The sequence below is a fragment of the Athene noctua genome, chromosome 3 (assembly GCF_965140245.1).
Source record: "Athene noctua chromosome 3, bAthNoc1.hap1.1, whole genome shotgun sequence".
NCBI classification, from domain to species: Eukaryota; Metazoa; Chordata; class Aves; order Strigiformes; family Strigidae; genus Athene; species Athene noctua.
In genome coordinates, this window is record NC_134039.1 from 12,834,180 (window position 1) to 12,855,880 (window position 21,701).

Here is a 21,701-nt window from a genome sequence, read left to right on the forward strand (position 1 = left end):
TGCACTTAAGGGCAACGGTACAGATTAAATACACATATTAATGTCCTCCATTTCTCTACTTTTTAGTTTTAGTTTGCAGTGATCAAAACAAATGCAATTGTTCTTGATTAAACTGGCCACTACAGCAAGCCATATCACAGTCATTGATTCAATATTCAGCTGATGAGAGAACGAACGCTGAATTGGGAATTATGTAGTTAGATATTCTTATCAAAAAAAACAACAAAGCATGCAGTTAAAATACAGCTATTAAATACCACTGTTATTTTACAACTTTAACTGTTCTATTTAACTGTTTAATTGTTCTAATACTTCTAGTATAGACAAGTTTCTAAATACTGAAGTTCAGAGTGTAAGACACACAACCTTTCATTTATATATACCTTGCTGGATTCCACCTAGACATCAGAAAGCAAAAATATTCCTACCTGCTGGCTGCTGAAAGGTTGTATCAGTTTGGCAGTACCAATTTCCTAAGCAAGTAGCTTTACTATAAATACTACCAACAGGTTCCACTTGTTCTGATGTTCTAGTTGGGAATAACAATGAATAAATAATACAGTGCTTTCCTAGTTAGACTGAATGTAAATTCACACCTTTTTAATAAAGTATTTTTTGTTTTTCAAGATACTGCCCTGAGCAACTTAATACTAGCTACTACAACAGAATAGAGTTTGAAAGGAAAAAAACCAAAACAACAATGAAAAAATGTAAGTGTAATACAGAGTTGCCAGAATCAGAAGTATCTATTATCAGATATGCAGTGTGGAAAGACCTGTTCACCACGCTTTCTGTACTTACAACTTCATGATCTGTTTTTCCTATAAAAATGTGTTCAAACTGTTTAAAGTATTCTTTTACCTGAGGGGTAATCCTCGAAGCTTCATTCAGGTGTCTAGCCCATGCTGAAGTCCCCAAGTCTCCTTCCTCTTCCTTCATAGACCTACCTAAAGAGGAGTTCAACAAGCTTAAATTTTAAAATCACTAACTAGGAATACAGAGTTAATTACACATTTGAATGACTTTAAAATTAAAACAAGAAAAAATACTATAGAAAATATTTCCTAGCTATGAAATAAAAGTTGTCAGAGCTGCCTGGTTCTACACACCAAATAGGGAAAACAATCTCAGAGTATAAATACACCTAATTAAAGATCCATATGACACAGTAAGAAGGTCAGACAAATATAATCGTTCAAAGTACTGATGAAATCGTTTGAAAGTACTGATGTCCAAGACAGCTTTTTTTTGTTACACTACAGTCTTCTATCATGGCTTTGTATCATGAGGAATTGATAGAAAGATGGACCCTTAATTTTCAGGTATTATTTCTAAGCACTGATGTGCTATTCAGGTACAACATATGGCAAATCTATGCTGATAGGCCTACAGAAGCAGTGTCCACATTGAAAACACATACTGGGAGGGGACATAGCCAGGACAGCTGACCTGAATTAGCCAAAGGAATATTCCATACCATATAATGTCATGCTTGGCCATAAAAACTGGGGGCTGGAGGGAAAGGCAGTCTTCCAAGGTAAGTCATTGCTCAGAGACTGGCTGGCCATCATGTGCTTGCAGAAGGTGGCAAATGAGTGCCTTTGCACCACCTGCTTCTTTTCTGTTTCCTTCACTTACTAAACTGTCTTTATGTCAACCCATGAATCTTCTCACTTTTGCTCTTTCTATTCTCTCCCCCATCCCACAGGGTGGGGAGAGAGAACAAGTGGCTGTGTGGGTGCTTAGCTGCTGGCCCGAGTCAACCCACCACAATTTAGAAACCTACATATTATGTTTTTCATAAAGTTACAAAGATGGAAAGGCACTGTACGTGTCTGTGTGGTGTGCTGTTAGGGTTTTTGTTGCTGGGTTTATTTATTTAATTTATTTGGTGGGGTTTAAGGACATACAGCTTCAATTACCAGAACAGAGTCCATGACATCACATTAGGCTTTCCCGTTATCCATGTAAACAAAAACCAACACACTATTAGTTCTCTGAATTAGCACCCTATTTGTTGGTGCCATTCTATTTGCTTCACATCAGCAAAGCTATAATCCTCTTCCATTTCTTTCTCAAGCAAAGAATTTTCAAACATAATGACTCTCTTTCTCTCTGTTCCAAGAAGTGATTTTGATTCCTTTGAGGGGATTAGTGTTAATGTTCTGTCGGTCATTCCCAAAATGCATTTAACAGATGTCTGTTTTCCACAGACATCAAAATGCCACTGATGAAAAAACTGCCTCTGAATTCTCCTCTTCAAGATTAGAATCTCCTTTAATACACCACATTCATAGTAGAATTTCAGGAGTAAAGCCAAATATGTCTTCCAAAGACACATGAAAAAATCACCAAGCAGATTCCTATGGGTATGTAACACACATGTCATGAAAGCTGCAACCATGAAAGTTCTGTCAATCATTTCTGAAGGAGACTATACTTTCAACAGGGAGACTACACTTTCAATCTAGCCATAACTTTGCCACTCTTCTAAGGATGCCACAAAACTTTTAGATGGCAGTATTTAGAAGACCTGATGACCTCAAGCTAAGTTTGTCCCAGTTTTCAGAAGTAACATTTACTTTTTATGGGAAAAAAACCCCAAACCAAATAAAACAAAATCAAAGAACACACCTTTTTAAATGTCGGTTTGATTTACTTAAAAACTTGACTACAAATCTAAAAACATAACTAAGTGATCATTTCGAGCAGTTTGTCCAAGAGCAGAGAGCAGCAGTGTCATTAGTTCAGATACCTACCACATTCTATTGTCTTGTGGCTCTGAGATGGCTGTCTGTCTTTATGCCGACTCCTGGGGTAGCTTCTGTGTTCCTGAAGAGAGGTTCTTTTATCTGTGCAGTCTGTGCTTTGAGTATGACCTGGTAAACATGTAGTATAGTGCAATCCTGCCATAGAAAGCATGCCCTGAATAGCTTCTTCTTCTGTACTTGTCGAGGTAGGACATTCCCTAGAAAAATAAAGGAGTATTAAGCAGTTTAAAAGAGAACCCTCAATTTCTCTGAAGGAATAATTTTTACATTGACATAAAGCAGAACCATAATTATGTATGATATAAGGTCTAACAGTTTACACACAAATTCCCATAATGTGCTTACTTTTTACTGTGAGTTTCATTTCTGGATGGCTTCTGGGTATTTTGATAAAGGTCTCTTGCGACCTTAGATTCCTCTTTGAAATTTGATGTTACTTCCTGTTTCTCTTCATCACCTGAGCTTTCTGACTCCTCTGTGGAGGAATCCTTCTGCTGAAATGATAGGAAACAATATGCAGAATGGTCACCATGCCTTCTAAATAGAGACACTACCTTAATTTACACTAAAAATTCAAAAGCTTCCAGGCTCAACTTTTTTATATTTATAGTACTCAGAACGCAGTTCGTATGAATATAGCAACTGAGACGCTATACATCCAAACTTTGTTACACTAATGCTACATGCTCCAGAAATATAGAAAGCACCTCCGAAATCCAATTTCCTACAGAAAACACTAAACACATTAAACCATGCACAAATCATTGTATTCTCTTTAAAGAGAGCGTTGATTATTCTCATCTTCGATACTCAAGAGTAGAGGAAAAAAATATGGAAGTATGGTTCCAAGCAGCAGCCAGAACTGATGCTTATTAGATATAATGGGACACATCCTGCCCCAAGTAACTGTTTCTGGTTCCTGCTCTCACAAAAGATAACTTTCAGCAACAGCATCTCTCTGATGAGTGACAGAAGCTCTCAGGTAAATCCAGAACGCAGCAGGGAAAAAAACACAACAGCTGTTGCCTCTCTTACAGTGGCACAGCCTCATTTCATGAATGAAAGGGCTATTCAACTCCAGCTGAGATTGCAGCTTGTATGGGCAGGAGCTTCTCAAAGGTGGAACAACCATATGTGACACAATATGCCTTTACATGGCTATTAACAGATATGATCCATCTTGGTAATTCAGACTAATCTATTTACAAGTACAGAGAATGCCACATTTTTTTTCAAAACCAAGGAATATACATGCCATTCAATAAAAGTGTTGAAAGTGGAAGATCAGAACATGGAGGAATCATCATCCTTCAAGACTGACACCACTATTCCCATCATCAAAAACGAAACCGGAATGAATGAAATGCATCATATCACCAAAGGATGTTTTTATACAATAGCTTCATTCACAAGAGCATCTTGTTAATCTTTGACACTTGGAAAGTGACACAAATGGGCAATTAAATTAGAACTGTGACTCAATGTTAGTAATAAAGCTATTGTCTTGTTTTGTTAAGATCTGCTCTGGTGCAATATAAAAACATGAAAAGGATTTACAGGAGCTACTGAGATAGTTCATTGTGAATGTATCAGTACAAAAGGCAAACCTAAACACACAGAAAAATTATTCCATTAGATAGTATTAGATATTAAGAAGCAGAAAAATATAGAAGGAACTAAGAAAGTAAATGGCATTAATATAAAACATTTCACTAAATGACATAATCATCCAAAACTGGCTATATTCTCCTGTGAAGAAATATATAACTTCTGAATAACTGTGTGTCTTCAGAAAGGAAACCTGATGAGCCAACGTTGCTGACAACGTAGTTTAGGAAATCAGGAGAAGCCACACCATGAAGGCTATCACTTATTCCAAAATCTAGATAAGGTAACAACGGAAGACAACAAATGGTAAAAATAGATCCTGACCACCATGGAAAAAGTAGGAATTTGAAGACTTCTGGTAAAGTCTTATAATAGGCTCATGACTATAATTACAACCAAAGTATTAGCTTTCCAGAAGCACAAAACAAAAATGTGATGGAATCACTCCACCATACTAGCATTTTGCTGCTATCCAATTAAAACTGAAATTAGTAAATCAGAGCACAATTTTGCAAGGAAAAAACCATCATAAAAATACTTGCATATACATACACACATTTCTAAACACTAAAACTTGTAGCAAAACACATGTGTAAATATACATGTATGTGTGTGTGTGTATTTATATTTCATTTAGTTATAAAGAAATCACTACAATCTAGACCCTTAAATAGAGCATTCCCATTTATTTCAAATAGTCTAAAACACCTCAATAGGATTTAACCACTTCAGCTTATTTTAGAAGCTGAAGGCCTGTAAGATTGTTTCCATTTAACCATCCTCTAAAATGAAACTGTGTGGTAGACACTCAAAATTCTAATGATAAAGTTTAGACTTGTTACAGAAGAAATTAACAAAGCAACTAGGTTCTAACTTTTCTGAGACTTTGCATGTTCCAGAGCAGGGTTCATCCTCTGCCAGCCCCACTTTAATGACAAAGATCATAAAATTTGGTTCAAGATACCATATCTTGTGATTTTTCTCAACACTAGAATAAATGAAGAATGAGACAGAACCATAACTAGGCGATATTAACTTGAACAAGAATTAAATACTTGGTTATTGCTCTTTTAACACAAACTTCGACCAGATAAATTTGAAGTGAGTGAGCAAAATTACACCTAATTGCTTGGTTAACTTTTGTGACTTTTTCTAGATATACCTGTGTAGTGCAATCAGGCTCAGATTCTTCTGAATCAGAAATATCAGAGTACTCTGAGGATCCATTCCTGAGTTCTGATTTCACACTTTCAAAGAACACTGTGGAGAGAAAAATTAAAATATAAGACCCAACATTTATTACATGTAATATTTAGACAATTATTTTGGAAGTAAAGAACAAGAAACATGTATTTAGTTTTTAACAGTCTGTAAACAAAAGCACATCCACACACTGAACTTGTTTACAAGTCAAGTTTGCTTAAAACTCCAATGAGTTGCCTGCTGTTGACCAATAGACTCGTGAAGTGACTGACTGGATGAAGCCAGAGGAAGAGAAATCACGTGCATCAGGAACATGTATTTTTTCTCTCCTGTAGAGCACAGACTACACAGATGTCACATTGGGCAATTTCTGCTTTTGCATATAGGTTGGAGTCAGAGAAGTGGCTCTCAGAAAAAGTTAAGACGTAATCATCAATATTACTTTGTCTTAGACTCTTTGAACCTGGAATTTCTTTGTTTAAAAATAAAAGCAGTTATACAGAAACACCAAACATGAAAGTCAAAGGATATGAAGTGACTTAAAGGTAAAAAAAAATAAAAAAATAAAAAAATAAAAAAAAATCATTGCACTACTTGCAATTTTACTTTTTTACATCACAATTTACTGGCATATTCTGCCTGTTTCGTACTACTACAGAGCTGCCAATCAGGGTTAAAATGCTGATCTGTTCAAGAAGATTAAAATATTACTGCAGTGATACACAATATACTTGCACCAGTTTTTATCACAGAACCTTAGACAAGCTTTTTGCTTGTAGTAAGATAAAGTACTAATCAGAGAATGAGGTGTCATAACAGGCTGGCATATGACATCAAAAACACTGGCATATGACAAAGCAATCAATCAAATCAGCCACCTAGTCCACATGATTTACTTTAAGTGCTGAAAGAACTCAAACATAAAGTAGCTGAGCAGCTCTCAGAAGCATGTACTCTTGAAAGACATCATTATGTCCCAAACAACCACGAGTAGGAAACACATTTGAACTGCTTGGAATCCAAGGCTCAAGGCCAGTCGGCTGTACGTATACCTGTGTCAAGGCTGCTGGCAGAAATCTTGATTAAATACAGATTTGTGAAAGACTACAATATGCAGTTTAACTAGCAGAAGTTTTTTTGAGAAAAGCCAAATAGAATAAAAAAAATTATGACTGTGTGTCAAGAAGGTAGTGGATAAAGAAAGCAACACAACTTTCTCAAGTTTTCAAGCATATAAAACTATACTGAAAGCAAATCAACATTTTAACTTTACTTGTCTTCATTCCAGAACTAATTTCTGATCTGTGTTCGTTTGCTTTTGGCATAGTTTTATACAGAAATACATAAACAGAATGCTGTTCTTCATAACTCATTAATTATGCAAGCATCAAAGATGTACCCTATAGACATTGCAATTCTAGTAGGATTTTGTTCCTATTGTAGACTCTGACAAAGCTCACATATAGGCATCAAATATATTTCAAGGGATATCATTAACTTATAAACACTGAGTAAGTGGAAATTATTTTTAGAGTCAGAAGAAAGCTAAGAATGAGACAGATTTTCAAAAAGTGAATAAAATAAACAGTTGGAACCAAAATCCAGAGAAGGTTAACTAAACAAGATAGTATTAGAAAGAACGGTGAGGAATATCTGAACACAATATTTGAGCAACAATACTTGTTGTATACTACCTGTATAGGAGTTAAGCTACATAATGTTCAACATACGACAATAAAATAGATATTCCGAATAAGCGTAGCTCAAAAACTCCCCCCAAGGAATTTCTGATGATAACTCAAGCCTCAGCTCATTTCAAAAAGGCAAACAAGATTCTAGAATAAGCAACGGCATGCATGATACAGAAAATAATACTGTCATATAGCTCAAATGAATTTTTCTTTGGACTACTGAATTTTTCAAAGAAAAAAACTGCTCCAAACTTAGTCAATTTAAAGGAAGAGGCAAGAACAATTAAGGATATCTAAGTATGCTCACATATGGAGCTTCAGATCTTGGGCAAAACTTAATGTGTGAATAATGAACCACAATTTAAAAACAAATTAACTTCATGAAGGCCCCTCAGGAACTTTTATTCCTTCTGTCTTAAGGAACTGGAAAATCCTAATTATTACAATGACAAAACTATTAAGAGGAAATGTGAGTCTTCCCATAAGAAAGCAAAAGATTCAGCAAGACAGAAAAAAACCTGGACATGTACATAATTAACTATCTACAGCTAACATTAAGATTAGAGTCTCATACTTCAGAAGCCCTACTGCCTTCTCATAGAGGTTAACTGATGATACCCTGCTAAGAGGGACAAATCTGCCTACTATCTGGTAATATGATCTAGATTGAACAGCTAAAGCCACATTATTGATACATTCCTGGTTCATTTGGGGCTGGGTACTAGCATATATGACATAACACACTGCATGAGCCTCAGCTCTGATTCAGTTTGGCTATGCCATATTCCTAAATGCAGCCAAACCATTTTTACTGCTTCATTTTGCAAGCTCTGTGCAAAGCAGTCAGAGAATACCAGTTCTCCTTCTGCCTTATACTATTGAAAAAGCCAAGGAAGCTGCATTCCTTTATACTCCTCTTAATAAAAAATTAAAAATAAAAAAATTTTTAAATCCCAATTGCTTTCCTCCATGCCCCCACCACTTTCTACACTCCTCTGCAAAAGATTACTGTAGTTTTCTCACTCTTCTCTTTCACATACAAGTTTGAGATGTATTTAGTGATCTTCACAACACATCATGTATTATTAGGACCCCTCATCTCTTCATCCATTAATGCGACCTTGTAACTGAGCTTTAAAAAAAAAAAAACAAAACAGTCTAACTTTGGATTTTGCTTTTTCTTGTTTGTGGTTTTTTTTTTTTTGTAATTACCTTGGTAATTACTATTATTACTTTAAAATGAAACTGATCTACCCTCAAATAAAGTTATGGTTCTGCGTGCTTCCAGAGACTGGGAATTCTTAAAAAACTGGATGAATGAAAGCAGTCATTACCTCTAAAATCAGACTAAGCTACTGTGAATTCAAAAAATTTCATAAATCCCATTCTCTTCATCCACACAAAGTATCTTGCTCTATTAAGCACAGCATTTGATCTTTGTGTCTCTGATAACACTGGGTCACCATTTAGAACCAGGATCTTGGCATGACACACACAGCTATATAGAGCTTGATCTGTTTAAAGGCATCTCTCTGCGGACATTGCCTCTTGGCCTAAGTCCCGGGAAGAAAAATGGAAGGTGGGAGCTGTTACAGAAACAGGCAGTTCCTTTTATGGAATTCTCTGTAGAAGAATATATTCTCTCTCTCTGCAGACCTTCAGTTGAGGCAAAAAATTCAAATGTAGGTGATCTTTAATAAGGAAGTTTGAAGACTCTCACTATTCCACTAAAAATATAGCAATAGTCCTGAGTACTCAATTTTTGGAAGAACAATCTCAACATTCACTTCTAGTTCCAAGTACATTTCTTACATTTAGATACACACTACTATAGTCATTCTTTATCAAATAAGAGCAACAATTTTGAAGAAAATCTACCATTTCTCTGTATGATTTAATCTTTGATTTAAGTGTAAAACTTAGATTAGTTTACTTAGTTTAATTCTGAAACTGGAAAAACACCATATATGCCTAAGCCTTCACTCAACAGGTTGTTTGCCTTGTTGGTTCATAAGTACCCAAGAGGGACTTCTTCCCTGTGCGAATTTTTTAATACTGTCCTCTGTGATCTTTGGAAGCACAGTAAACAGTGGTTACAAAACGCTGTGTTAATGAAAATAATTAAATATTTTATCCAGGCTGACAATAGACTCAAATACTGTTATGGATTGTTGTGCAGAAAATGAAGGGAACTGTACATCTCTAGAGGAGTCCTGTTATTTTCCAAGCATTGACCTCAGTTTCCTAATACATACCCTCATAAGGTCTACTGTGAAAGGATGTGACTTTTATAACTAAACAGAGTTGAACAGCTATGTCAAGGACCAATTTGTCACTGCACACAGATAGTGCTACTAATAATAGGCACTGAAAACAGGAATTCAATATTGATACTTCACTAATACACTGTGTGATCAGCACTGCTGAACACTTGGCAGGAAGGCTTGAGGCTACAGAAAGACTGAAAAAGATTAACTCCAAGTGAAGGTTTGTCTGAAGTACTGAAAAGTGGGGTTAAAGTGTTTTTACAGATAACGTAAATTCTTACCCAGCCTTATAGGCTACTGCAAAGGTTGGAAGTATAAGATTTTATTAATGCTACATTATGTTTGATCACTTGTATGGAATAAACCTATCGATTAGCAAAACATACAAGATTGTATGATCAAGTATGTAATCACCAAATGAAACAGAAAAGGGAAATACAAAATAAATTTAATATTAGTTGCATGATATGATCTTTCGTGTTCAGTTTTGGTCCCTGCTATACAAAAAAAATGTGGCCAGGCTGGAGAGGGTCCAGAGAAGGGCCACAAAGATGATGAAGGGACTGGGAAGCCTGGCACATGAGGAAAGGCTGAGAGAACTGGGTCTGTTCAGCCTTGAGAAGAGAAGGGTTGGGGGACAGCTTATCACCATGTTCAAGTATTTAAAGGGTGACTACAAAGAAGGTAGAGACTCCCTTTTTACATGGAGTCACGTGGAAAAAGAGGAGGGGTAATGGGGACAGATTACTTCTGGGGAGATTCTGATTGAACAGAAGAGGAAAATCTTTCATAGTAAGAACAATCAGACACTGGAATAATCTCCCCAGGGAAGTGGTGGACTCCCCCCACACTGGACGCTTTTAAGATTCAGTTGTACAGGGTGCTGGGCCACCTTGTCTAGACTGTGCTTTTGCCAAGAAAGGTTGGACCAGATGATCCTTTCCAACCTGGTATTCTATGATTCTGTGATTCTTCACAGTGAATGATGTGATGAACTTTTCATACTCAAGTATATTCTGGTCAAGAAAAATCAGCATTCTTACATTATGAAACAGACAAAAAGGAACAAATACTCATCTAGAACATTAATTAGACCTCCACTCTGAAAAATGCTGTATATAGTATTCAAGATGGCACTAACATAAAAAGTTGAGTTTTACTTTTCAACTCTGTCCTGTTAGCTTCTTCAGTAGACAGATAATATTTAATAAATACTTTTTAATAACTTCTAACATTACTTCTCTGATCTACTAGTTTATCCTCTCTATACTTCGGTAAAATTTCAGTCTGACTTCACAGTAGTTACACCCTCCTCAAGATCATCAAAATGTTCAACTGATAGGACTCAGAGATAAGCTTACTGTTCAGTGGTTTCTGGGTATCTGCATTTCCTTCTCCTTCAAATCCTGAGGGCTGGTCTTCTACCTTAACAGTTGTCTTTTTCGACCTTGTCCTGTCATCTTCATCTTCACTATCTGCTGTGTAAAGACTTCGATCTGTAAATGGGCGTCTCTCATCTCTGTCTCACAAGAAAAAAAAAAAAATCACGTTATCCTTACAAACCTGAAGCAATTGTTTTCCTTTCATTAGTTACAACACACTCTGCATATACAACAGTAACATTCTCTTATCTCTTAATTACAAATTGTACATATTTTCATTTTACTCTTGTACAACTGTCATTTCCACAAAAATGCAAAGTTTTACATCAGAATATTTTTAATTTCCATCACTCCAATAGATGGATACAAAACAACCATTTCTACTTTGAAGCATTCCTTTCGGTACAAACCCAACTGAGCAAATGAATGAAATGCTGTTAACAAAGGAACATGTGAAGAATCTCCTCTTCACTCCATAACCATGGCTCCACTAGGGGACAGCAGACACAACAGACAACACATTCCTTTTATATTCCTAACATGAATCTTACTGGTAAAAGAGAACTTAGATCTCCACAAACAGAAAAGAAGTGTTATTAATAATTTGCATGCTCCAGACCATAAAGACTAGGAAGAAGTGATCCACAATCAACCCTTTGTACCTAATTATTCTTCCATTTGACAGCAGAAGGCGAAGATCATTGTCTTTTGCTCGCCACTCAGGTACTGTAGAAGATGGCTGAAAGGGCTTGTTAAACCTCCCGTTCAGTTTTGAGCTTGTGGTATCCTAAAGAAGTAAAAGCAATGTTGCTTATTATTTATTTTTATAAATTCAATTGGGTTTTTGTGTTCCACAAAAGCTTAAACTCAGCACCAGGATGGTTTCCTTCCTGATAATTAACTGAAGAAAGCTCAGACAAAACATGTTTGGATGTAAAAAACAGCAGAGAGCATTATCTCCTTCCTTGAATCACCTATAGTCTCCTGAAGCATCTAAACCAACTACAACTTCACTATAATACTTCTTTTATGTTGTTTTTGGAGAATTATCACTGTCTTCAGAACAAAGAAATACCAATAGAAACAGGCAAGTCAAAAGCTGGTCTGGATTGGGTATCTGGTCCCTGGAATTAGTATTTCAGAACTGGTTTATAGGACAGTAAAACATCAGTAATGAAAAGTAACCTGCCAGAAGCAGAATTTTCTTAGCTCAAAGCAATTTACATTTGACATATACTCTAAAGCAATCAGCAATATGCTTATATGCCAAACATGTAAAATAATTTTATCTTTTTTACAAGTCAATACTGATACCGAACAATATATTTCTACATTAAATGACAATGACTAACACTCCTAAACATTTGTTTGTAGCAATGAACTGCACAGGTTAACTATTTGTGGTAAATTTTAAGTTCAGCTTCCTGCCTTTGGGGCTAAATCTATGTCTCTTGTTCATGCCTTATGAAGGTCAATATAAGGATCCAAATAAGTATTTCTCCACTATGATAGTCCATCTTGACCGAAGTAAATTTGTCAGTGTTTCGTATTCTCAGAAAGCTACTAATTTCCTTTCATAAAGCTTACTTATTTCCATTCTCTCACTCCTTCCATTTCTGTTGCTGTTTTTCAAAATAAGGTCATCAAACCTGAAAAAAATATTTTTTCAAGAGACTACATTTTGCTCATCCACTCTGTTATACCTTTGTAATACAACCACAGCCCCACAATGGAGACCAAAGGCAGCCGTAGGCTTACTGGTAGGGAGGTACAGTCATACAGTAAATAGCAACATGACTGAAAAACAAAATACAGTAACTCAACTGTAAGAAGCAGCTATCTAAAAGCACGTAGCAGGCTGGTTCAGCCTCACCAAAAGAAGGCTTTGCAGGCTCCCTTTTCTTCACAGAACTGATTCAAAGTAGTACTTCATAGCTGCAGATGTCCTACTTCAAAAACTACTTGAAGTAGGTAGCAAATTCACCGTGCTTTCTGAACCAAAAGACTGAAGGAACCTCCACAGAAAAATTATCAAGAAAAAGAGAAATTCCTATCAGAAAAACTTGAAAGAAAGTGAAAACAAATTTATCCATATTTCATATGACAAAGCGTAGTAGCCTGTATTCTTATGCATGTTAAAAGCTTTTCCCTTTCAACAGAGATTAGAAATCTACTCTTTTTTTTTCTTGCTCATAACTTAATACTTGCCTCCTCCCACGGTGACATCTCCAGCCTTTTCAGTACCTCCCTAGTGTGGAGTTCCAGGATGTCCAGATTAGAAGGAGTTTTGGTAGCATGGTCTCGCAGTTTCCTCACCCTTCGTCTGGAGTGGTGAGGGGAAGCTGTTTCATGCGAAGACCGTGAAGTTGGACACACACCAAGAATTCCCTGAGTTTTAACTAGTTTGCTGTTTTCCTCCTTTAATCAAAAACACATATTTCAGAATAGTCTCATAGCAGTAAATTCATGTATTTAAGTGCTGCTTCTTATTAATCTAATTAAATGTAAATAATATGAATAAAATTGCTAGACTTTTAGAGAAGTACTACATATTTCCTATGAATTTGATGTGCAAAGCTTAGTTCTACTGCACCTCTTTCCCATTTAGGGCTTTTATACTCTCCCATAACAGTAGTGCTTAACACCAAAAGTTACCACCAAAATATAAGGTTTTATTCATGAAGGCAGCATAGGACAAACATGTATTATACCAAACAGATCACATCCCTCTTCAGTTCTCAGAACTGCTCTCTCCACATGCAAATGTGAGAATTTTTCAAGAATCAATATTCATTAAGGATAAAGGATCAAAACACTGGTATAGGAGGGGAAAAAAGAAACTAAAGAACCACTGACTACATAACAAACAGCGACAACACATAAGAAAAAAGAGCAAAAGAGATGACAAGTGGAATAAAACTAACAAACAAGAGGGTAGGAGAATGGAATATGCACAGAATTTCAAATTAAATTCTTTAACAACATATTCACAGTAATTACTGCAAGTACTTAGAACATTTTAGAAATACTGAGCTACAACTAGTTTTACCATTAAAAATATTTTTAAAAAAACAAACAACCATAAAACACCCTCACTATATGTTTTCTTTATCTGAAATGCCCAGAGCTTAGTATCCCCAAAAGTCTTCCTCTTGATCTTCTGTTATTAAATGAATGTTAAATAAAAGGTGAATACAGTCAATCAGAAGCATAACTACTATGGAATTCCCTGATTCAAAGGGTTTTTTCCTGCAGGCTTATGTAGGATTGCCTCTGTTCTTACCTCTACAGAACGAATCACTTTGGAGAGCTCTTTTATGAGATGCCCAGGCCTAATGTTGTCTGGAATTTCAAAGGCATGTTCTGTTACAAGCTGTATGCAAAGAGGGAAGAAAAGATACTTAATTCATTTTTCAGATAAAAGTGGAAGTAATACAAAATAAAAAAAATCTACGGGGAAAAAAATTAAAATTAAAAAAAACATATTAATTTCTGTAATAAGGACTGCAAGTGGCTAGGGCAGATACATGCGCACGCACTGAAGCTCCCAATCCAAGCTTTATAAGGCAGCAGACATCCCTTAACGTCTCTAAGAATCAAAACAAGGAGTAATACAAAGCCATACTGACAACCACTTAATTTTTTTTCCCCCTCAGTACCATAATCAGCTTCTTTTTTTGGCTTTAGCTGTATAGAGCCACACTTCAGAAACTCAGAGTCAAAACCTTAAAACAAGCTTAAGACTAAGGGAATTTCACTATGGCAAAAATTTATTCTAAAGAGCAAATCAAGAATAATAATCAGTAAGCAACATGTAGATTTTTAGACATCTGCCTCACATTTCACTTTTTAAACTTACCCTCTTATCTTACTTAGAATCCAGTAGGTTGGAAAAAGTAATTGAAAAAATCATTCCCCATAAAAAAAATTTAGGAAGTCGTAAAAGTTTATGTTCCCTTTAATCCTCTAAAACAGTTATCAGAGACAGACTTCATATGTAGAGAGAGATTATATATATATATAAACAATCTGAGTAAGTCCACTCTACAGTTAGATCTAGTAAAAAATGTTTACTATTTTTTATGTATAGTTTAAATGTGCCTCAAAACACATTTATTAGAATTAAACATCAAAAGAGCACTCACACATAGACCAGAATGACTGACATGAATTCTGCCACCACTTTAATCGACTATTTAAATGGGAAAACACCCCACAAACATTTTCAGCTACCCACACTTCAAAAATGAGATTCAGTAGCAAAATTATTGCTAGAAGCAGTTTGATACTGTATGTGCATTTCATTGAACCTTGCTTCCCCTCAGTCATTAAAATGAATGCTCCATACTCCCAAAAAACAACCAACATGGATTTATAATCAACAGTATAATAATTCATTTCAGTGCTATTAATTCTATAGGAAAGCATAAATCAGCTGCTACAATTTACCATGGTTCATTCTCATTCTTTGAATGCATCACCTCTACACATTCACACTTTGGAACACAACACTTCTGTCACTAAACATGTTATCATTTTTCCAGCAAGTTACTGGTCATTGTAGGACCATTCAGTCCTTTCTATTTAACAACTTCACTCTCCCAAAAGCCTTCCTGCCCATGAAGACTTCAAGAAATGACTGATGCAATCCTCCAAAACACCAATTTCAAAATTTCTCTGCTTTAAAATTACTGAAAAACCTTCCTAATACAAACAGTTTATAGAAGCACATTATTTTGCCAGTATTATTTATAGTAACTTCGAGCAAAGTAAGTTCCACTGGCAAATGCACTTGTTTGCCACTACAAAAGGTATCCGTCTACACGAAAGCTTTCTCACTTATGCTGTGGCAGAGTAATTATTAAAGAAAAAAAAAAAGAAAAAAATCCACCCAAGCAACTTAAATATGCTAACAAATTCAAATTAATATATAACCTAACAGTATGATAGAAGGAAAGGATGGGTAGAAAATACGAATACCTACAGATGCCATGTCTGAAAAATTATTATCATTATTAAATAACTTGGGTTTCAGTTGTCTCTGCATACTGGTTCTTGGAAAAAGAACAAGCAGCCTTTGGGACTGAGGAATTCTCTTCTACTAGGGAGAATAGTAGCAACAAAATGGCCTAAGTATGTCAGATGTAAACTGCTGGTAAATAAAATAATGGAAAAAAGCTATGATTCATCCAAGAGCTTCAAGAAATGGTTTTGTAAATGTTGGAAATATACAGATGAAAAAGAAACTTGTTTTAAATCAAGAGATACAGATAAAAAAATGTCCCGGTAGGTAAATGAATCCACCCATCTTTGGGGATGCATTACAATGAAGTATACCAATACTTGAAAATGCACACAAAAAACATTAACATAAAAATAGTAACCCCCACATCCCTCCCTCCTTACAAAAAAACCTGATTTTTTTTTTCTTTTACAACAGTTATTAATAGATTTTTTTAAAAAACAGAACAGTTGCCCAAAATAATCTTACTGGTGCATGAATCAAACGTCTGAAAAACTGAATCCGAGACCTGTTGGTTATGCAAGCTGGAAGGAAGCCAGAGCTAAAATCCAAGAGCTCAGACGACTGGATAGGTCATCACCATTATTTTGTCTATCACCTAACATGCAGACTGATGATCTGCACCAAAGTAAACTGAGGATTCACATACTGATAAAGCCTTGCACAAACTGAACTCAAATCAAGACATAAAAACTAAAATAATTTTAGCACCAATCAATCTCTGTTCTCAGTATCTTATAATTTTTGGCAGTTTTTAAATACTGCAGAAATGAAGACACCATTGTCCTGCTGAAGATCAGTTTAAAATTCTCCAGCAAATAATTTAAAACAATTCATTAAGATAATTTACATGTATTCAGAAGACATACTCCATGATACAAATGTGAAACCTCACGAGCAGCTTCTCATCTGAGGAGTATTCACTTTTTTTTTTTTTCCAGAATCTGTCTGAAATGCCGAGCATGAACAGATCATACAGCAATGCACAAAGCTCCTCCTGTCTTCAGCTGCATACAACTACAATCCCATCACGCACATGGCTTGCTGCAAAGAAAAGATCAGCTCACGAAGCAGTAGATAGAAAAGATGAACATAAGGTACAAAACATGATAGCTGGTGGACAGCAGACAACACTGGGACTAGATCACTGATGCTGTGCAGTTTCCTCACAACTGAAGTACCTGTTCAGCTGGTTGTTTAGGAATACTCACAGGTCTCATTAATAAGTATTCAGAATGCAGCATGTGCAATTTTTTTTTCCCCCCAGAAAAGTAGGAAACATATCACATTCTAGATGAAGTGTTAATCAAACTACTAAATGAGCTACTAGACTGTACAGGTAAATGCTACAATACTATACTACAGCAATCTAGAAAAGACAAATTCCAATCCAATTTCAAATTAAAATAAGGATTTATACAGACTATGTTTGATCTTATTTATCAGCAGTCTGATTATTTGGCTTTTTATCCATATCACAGATACAGAGATCGCTTGGATTCACACATGGTTTAATAGCTTAGGCACAATATCCTGTAAATACTGCTACACTCCTTACTAGCTACTTCTGATCCAGATGAAGAGACTGGAGGACCAACTCAGGTGTTACAGAGTGCCAGCAAAGGTTCACCTGGAATCAGTAGTGCTACACAGGCTGGATCCTAGAGGATTCCACACAGAGTAACCACCCCTGCATCTGCACCTCGTGGTCAGTTCCATGAAGCCCATTATGTTGGATGCAGCATTGTGCAAATATCATACCTGTTGCACAGTAAATTCTCTTACAAGAAGAACTTGTGGGCAGAAAGATCAAACAGATCTCCAAGAAACAGTTCAAGTCAGCATGTCCAGAAACAAACTAGAATTAATAAGATCAGTCAGAAACAAACTGCCTGTCAGTGAACAGCACTTCCAGAAGCACAGGTTCCAAGAGGACTTATTAGCTCAGGCACATGAAAAAACACAAGGAGTTATGACAGATTCAGTGTTGTGCCAAAACAAGTAAGCTTTCCTGGAGAGCAGAGCACCAGAAAATCCAGGATAGACAACATATTAATGATTTTACAAGAGTCAGCCAATGTTGAGCAGTGACAGTATTCAACTGAAGTTAATATCCTCACCTGAATCTAAACTGACTCTTCAGCAATACAGGTGTACATGAAATGTGCTCTCCAAAGCATTGACATTAATGGAAAATGCTAAATATCAGGACTTTCCACCCCTCCATTGCCTCAGATTAGGACGAATCAACTATATAAACACATCTGCTAGAAAAAAAAAAGCCCTACTGTATCAGCTTATCCTCTTTCTTACAGTGAACCAAGATTCTACTTCCATCAGTTACAACACAAGAGTTTAACTAGTCTAAAAAGATTTTATTAGCGTAACGGAATATAAAATTGTCATGATGATTCTTCCCCAGATCAGCAGCACATACTCTTCATTCAGTCTTTCAGTATTCATTAACAGATAAAAATAATCTTAAACTTTAAAAGGGCACAGACCTTTCTTTACTTCTAAATCAAAACAATGCTCACCAAAATAGCAAACAAAATCACGTATACTTACTTCTTTTTTCATCCATAATTTTAAAGCAGTAAGTAAAGCCTTCACTCCTTGCACTAAATAGCTTGGAGGCTGGAAACCATCTTCCCTCAGTTCTAGAAAGGATACAGATACCAATTTAGTAACACTAACAGTGAAAACAATACAATGGTACCTATCCCACAGCCCATAAAGGTGCCATTAAGCAACAATACAAAAAAGGAAAAATTGTGCAAGCAAATGAAACATGACATCCTGTATTTGTGTACATATTATGACAAAAAAACAAACCAAAACAAACAACTGAACCCTAAAGTGATTCTCCATAAAATCTTCTTTTTTTGACTTATATAATACTTGCATGAATTAGGAATAGTTTACAACATACTAAAGGTCAATTAGAACAAAACAGATCTAAAATACAGAACAAGAGAAAGCATATTTGAAGAAATAGATCACTTCTATTTCATTCAGAGATACTTTATTCAAAGGGGACCAGAAGGATGTGGGATGTATCTCTAAATTAGAATTCCTACTGCTTATTCCCATCCATACAGCAAATGGTTCACACTAGCACACTTTCACTCCCCAAACATTTCTGTCACACTTCCAATTATCACAGTTCTCCCTCACATACTTTACATCATTTTTCCTCCCAAAATCAAAGGGGGCGAGGGCTGAAATCACTCAGATACAGAAAACTGCTCTTCTTAAGAAAGCTGGTACTCCCACAATTTCTTTTCAATTTTCTCTTTTCCTTTGTGGCATATTAAAAAAAAAAAAAAAAAAAAAAAAAAAAAAGAGAGAGAAGGGAAAAGACAAATCCTCCATAAACAGTCAAGAGTAGATTGTAACCTCTTCCCATGTTCCTGACAGTATTTCCACTTGTCAGTAGCAAATGGACCAACACTAGAACTATTTGGGTCATTTTATTCCCTGAAAAGAATACACTAATAAAACACTGTTCTTATGGATAATAAATTAGTCCATTGGCAGAAAAAGGGAAGCTCTGTTACTAAACACCTGTTCTTCCCTCAAATATGCCTCCCACTTGTTAAAGGGTACAAGAAAGAGTGACAGGCCTTTGAGTTGCAGCAGAAGTCTTCCTGCCCACTAGCTGACTCAGTTGATAAAATTTTGAGAATACAATGCAGCATCACAGGCTGGATTTTTAACCTCAATAGAAAAGACTGCATGGCAGAAGAGTAATCAAAATTAATGAGTATCCGATAGATGAACAAGTTACCTATTCTGAAACCCCAAGAACTACAAGGAAAAACAGTTTAGGTGAATGCCACAACACTTATAATAACATAAAACACTTCTTAACAATGAAGAGACAAAATCAAAATGTTTATGACCCTGATACAATTTTATAAGAAGAACCAGGAAGATACCTTGTGTTGATTTTTCTTACTGACCTAGGTAACACTTGAATGCTTAGTGCACTCAACATTTTACAAGTTGTTCATCATTATTACCTTTCACAACCAAACTGCTATCAACTTTTAGTTATAAACCAACAGATTCTGATGAGCAAACACCTAATTCACGTGAGTCTTGATGCCAAACTGCAATATAATCTTCACTCTAGCCATGGAAACCTCAATTTTTATTTTTTATGATGGGTTTATCGATCATAGCAGTGTTCTGCTACAAAGTATCTGCTAAACCATAGATCAAAAATAACATGAGAATAAGCTTCATATCCCCTAAGACGCATGTCAAGTCCTAGTTTATGTACTCAAGGAGTCATGGGATAAAAAGAGGAGGGGGAATAAGGGGGGAATGAACATGGGACACAACTCATAGTTAGCCAGATGATAGAGAAACATATACTGCAGCTCTTCCAGCAGGAATGCTCCTATATCTTCTGACAAGTTTGTAAATTTTAAATATGCAGGACTGAGACCAACCAAAGCAAGCTTTCAAGAAAAAAATACTCTTTTCTTGGAAGGAAAATTTTTCTGCAAGTTTGTTCTATTTGGTAAGAATTCTGATTTGCTTTAGATTCATCCAGAAGCTTTAAATGCTCATTTAGAAAACAAGGGTTGTTCAATGCCTTCCTTTGTTGAAAGCAGATAGATAATTTTCAATAACTATGACTTTTCATATTAGAAAAAAGTTATATGAGATTTTTTTCTTTTCCAAAGCAGAAACTGAATTCAGCAGGCTCCTCTAAAGGTTGATTTCTCTCTTTTGAAATGCATCATTTGGAATATGACATTTATTATCAGGATGAAATAGAGCAGGCAGAAGACAAGATATTTGAGGAAAGGAAGGTAAAGCCAGACAGACACTCTCTCAAGCTCAATTACTCATGGGTACAGATATAGGAATTACAGGACTAGTTGAGGAAGTCTGGAAAGGACTGGCAACTATCAAAAACAAGAGGCTGTCAAGATGTCTATTGATAAACACTGATATTAATGATTTAACACAGCTCACAGGAACTAATGCATCTTTCCTACAAAAGGCCTCACAGACACCTTTCCCTTCACAACAAAGAGCAGAAGGTAACAGGTAGTTTAACTGAAAAGGACAAAAAAAAAATGGTAGAAGTGTAAGAAAACCTCTTCATTTAGCTGTGAAGCCACTAAGAAGTAACCCACAGATATGTTAGTGGCATCATTTGGAGAGTCATTTGTTGAGAGAAGGAGAGAAAGGCCTTTGACACCGTTTCCCACAGCATTCTCCTGGCAAGACTGACTGCTCAAGGCTTGGACAATCACATGCTTCATTGGGCAAAAATCTGGCTGGATGGTCAGGCCCAAAGAGTTGTGGTGAATGGAGTTAAATCCGGTTGGCAGCCGGCCACGAGTGGTGTCCCCCCGGGCTTGGTTTTGGGGCCACTCCTGTTTAACATCTTTATTGATGATCTAGACGAGGGGATCGAGTGCACCCTCAGTCAGTTTGCAGATGACACCCAGTTGGGTGGGAGTGTTGATCTGCTCGAGGGTAGGGAGGCTCTGCAGAGAGACCTGGACAGGCTGGAGCCATGGGCTGAGGCCAACTGGAAGAGTTTCAATAAGGCCAAATGCCGGGGGCTGCCCTTGGGCCACAACAACCCCCAGCAGTGCTACAGGCTTGGGGAGGAGTGGCTGGAGAGCTGCCAGTCAGAGAGGGACCTGGGGGTGTTGATTGACAGCCAGCTGAACAGGAGCCAGCAGTGTGCCCAGGTGGCCAAGAAGGCCAATGGCATCCTGGCTTGT

General features: G+C 36.3%; 1 protein-coding gene across 2 annotated transcripts in view; it reads right to left on the bottom strand.

Annotated features, from left to right (window-relative positions):
- KDM7A (lysine demethylase 7A) overlaps positions 1–21,701 on the bottom strand; it is a 70,514-nt gene that overhangs the window by 6,222 nt on the left and 42,591 nt on the right. Inside the window, exons 10-18 of one of the 2 annotated variants that reach the window (XM_074901997.1) lie at positions 18,514–18,605; positions 14,206–14,295; positions 13,131–13,340; positions 11,585–11,709; positions 10,902–11,059; positions 5,542–5,639; positions 3,117–3,262; positions 2,756–2,968; positions 862–943 (exon numbers count right to left, since the gene is read on the bottom strand). In XM_074901997.1, coding sequence (XP_074758098.1) covers positions 862–943; positions 2,756–2,968; positions 3,117–3,262; positions 5,542–5,639; positions 10,902–11,059; positions 11,585–11,709; positions 13,131–13,340; positions 14,206–14,295; positions 18,514–18,605 — 1,214 coding nt within the window. Of the gene's footprint in view, positions 1–861; positions 944–2,755; positions 2,969–3,116; positions 3,266–5,541; positions 5,640–10,901; positions 11,060–11,584; positions 11,710–13,130; positions 13,341–14,205; positions 14,296–18,513; positions 18,606–21,701 lie in introns of both variants that reach the window. The other variant, XM_074901996.1, reaches the window with a different exon arrangement.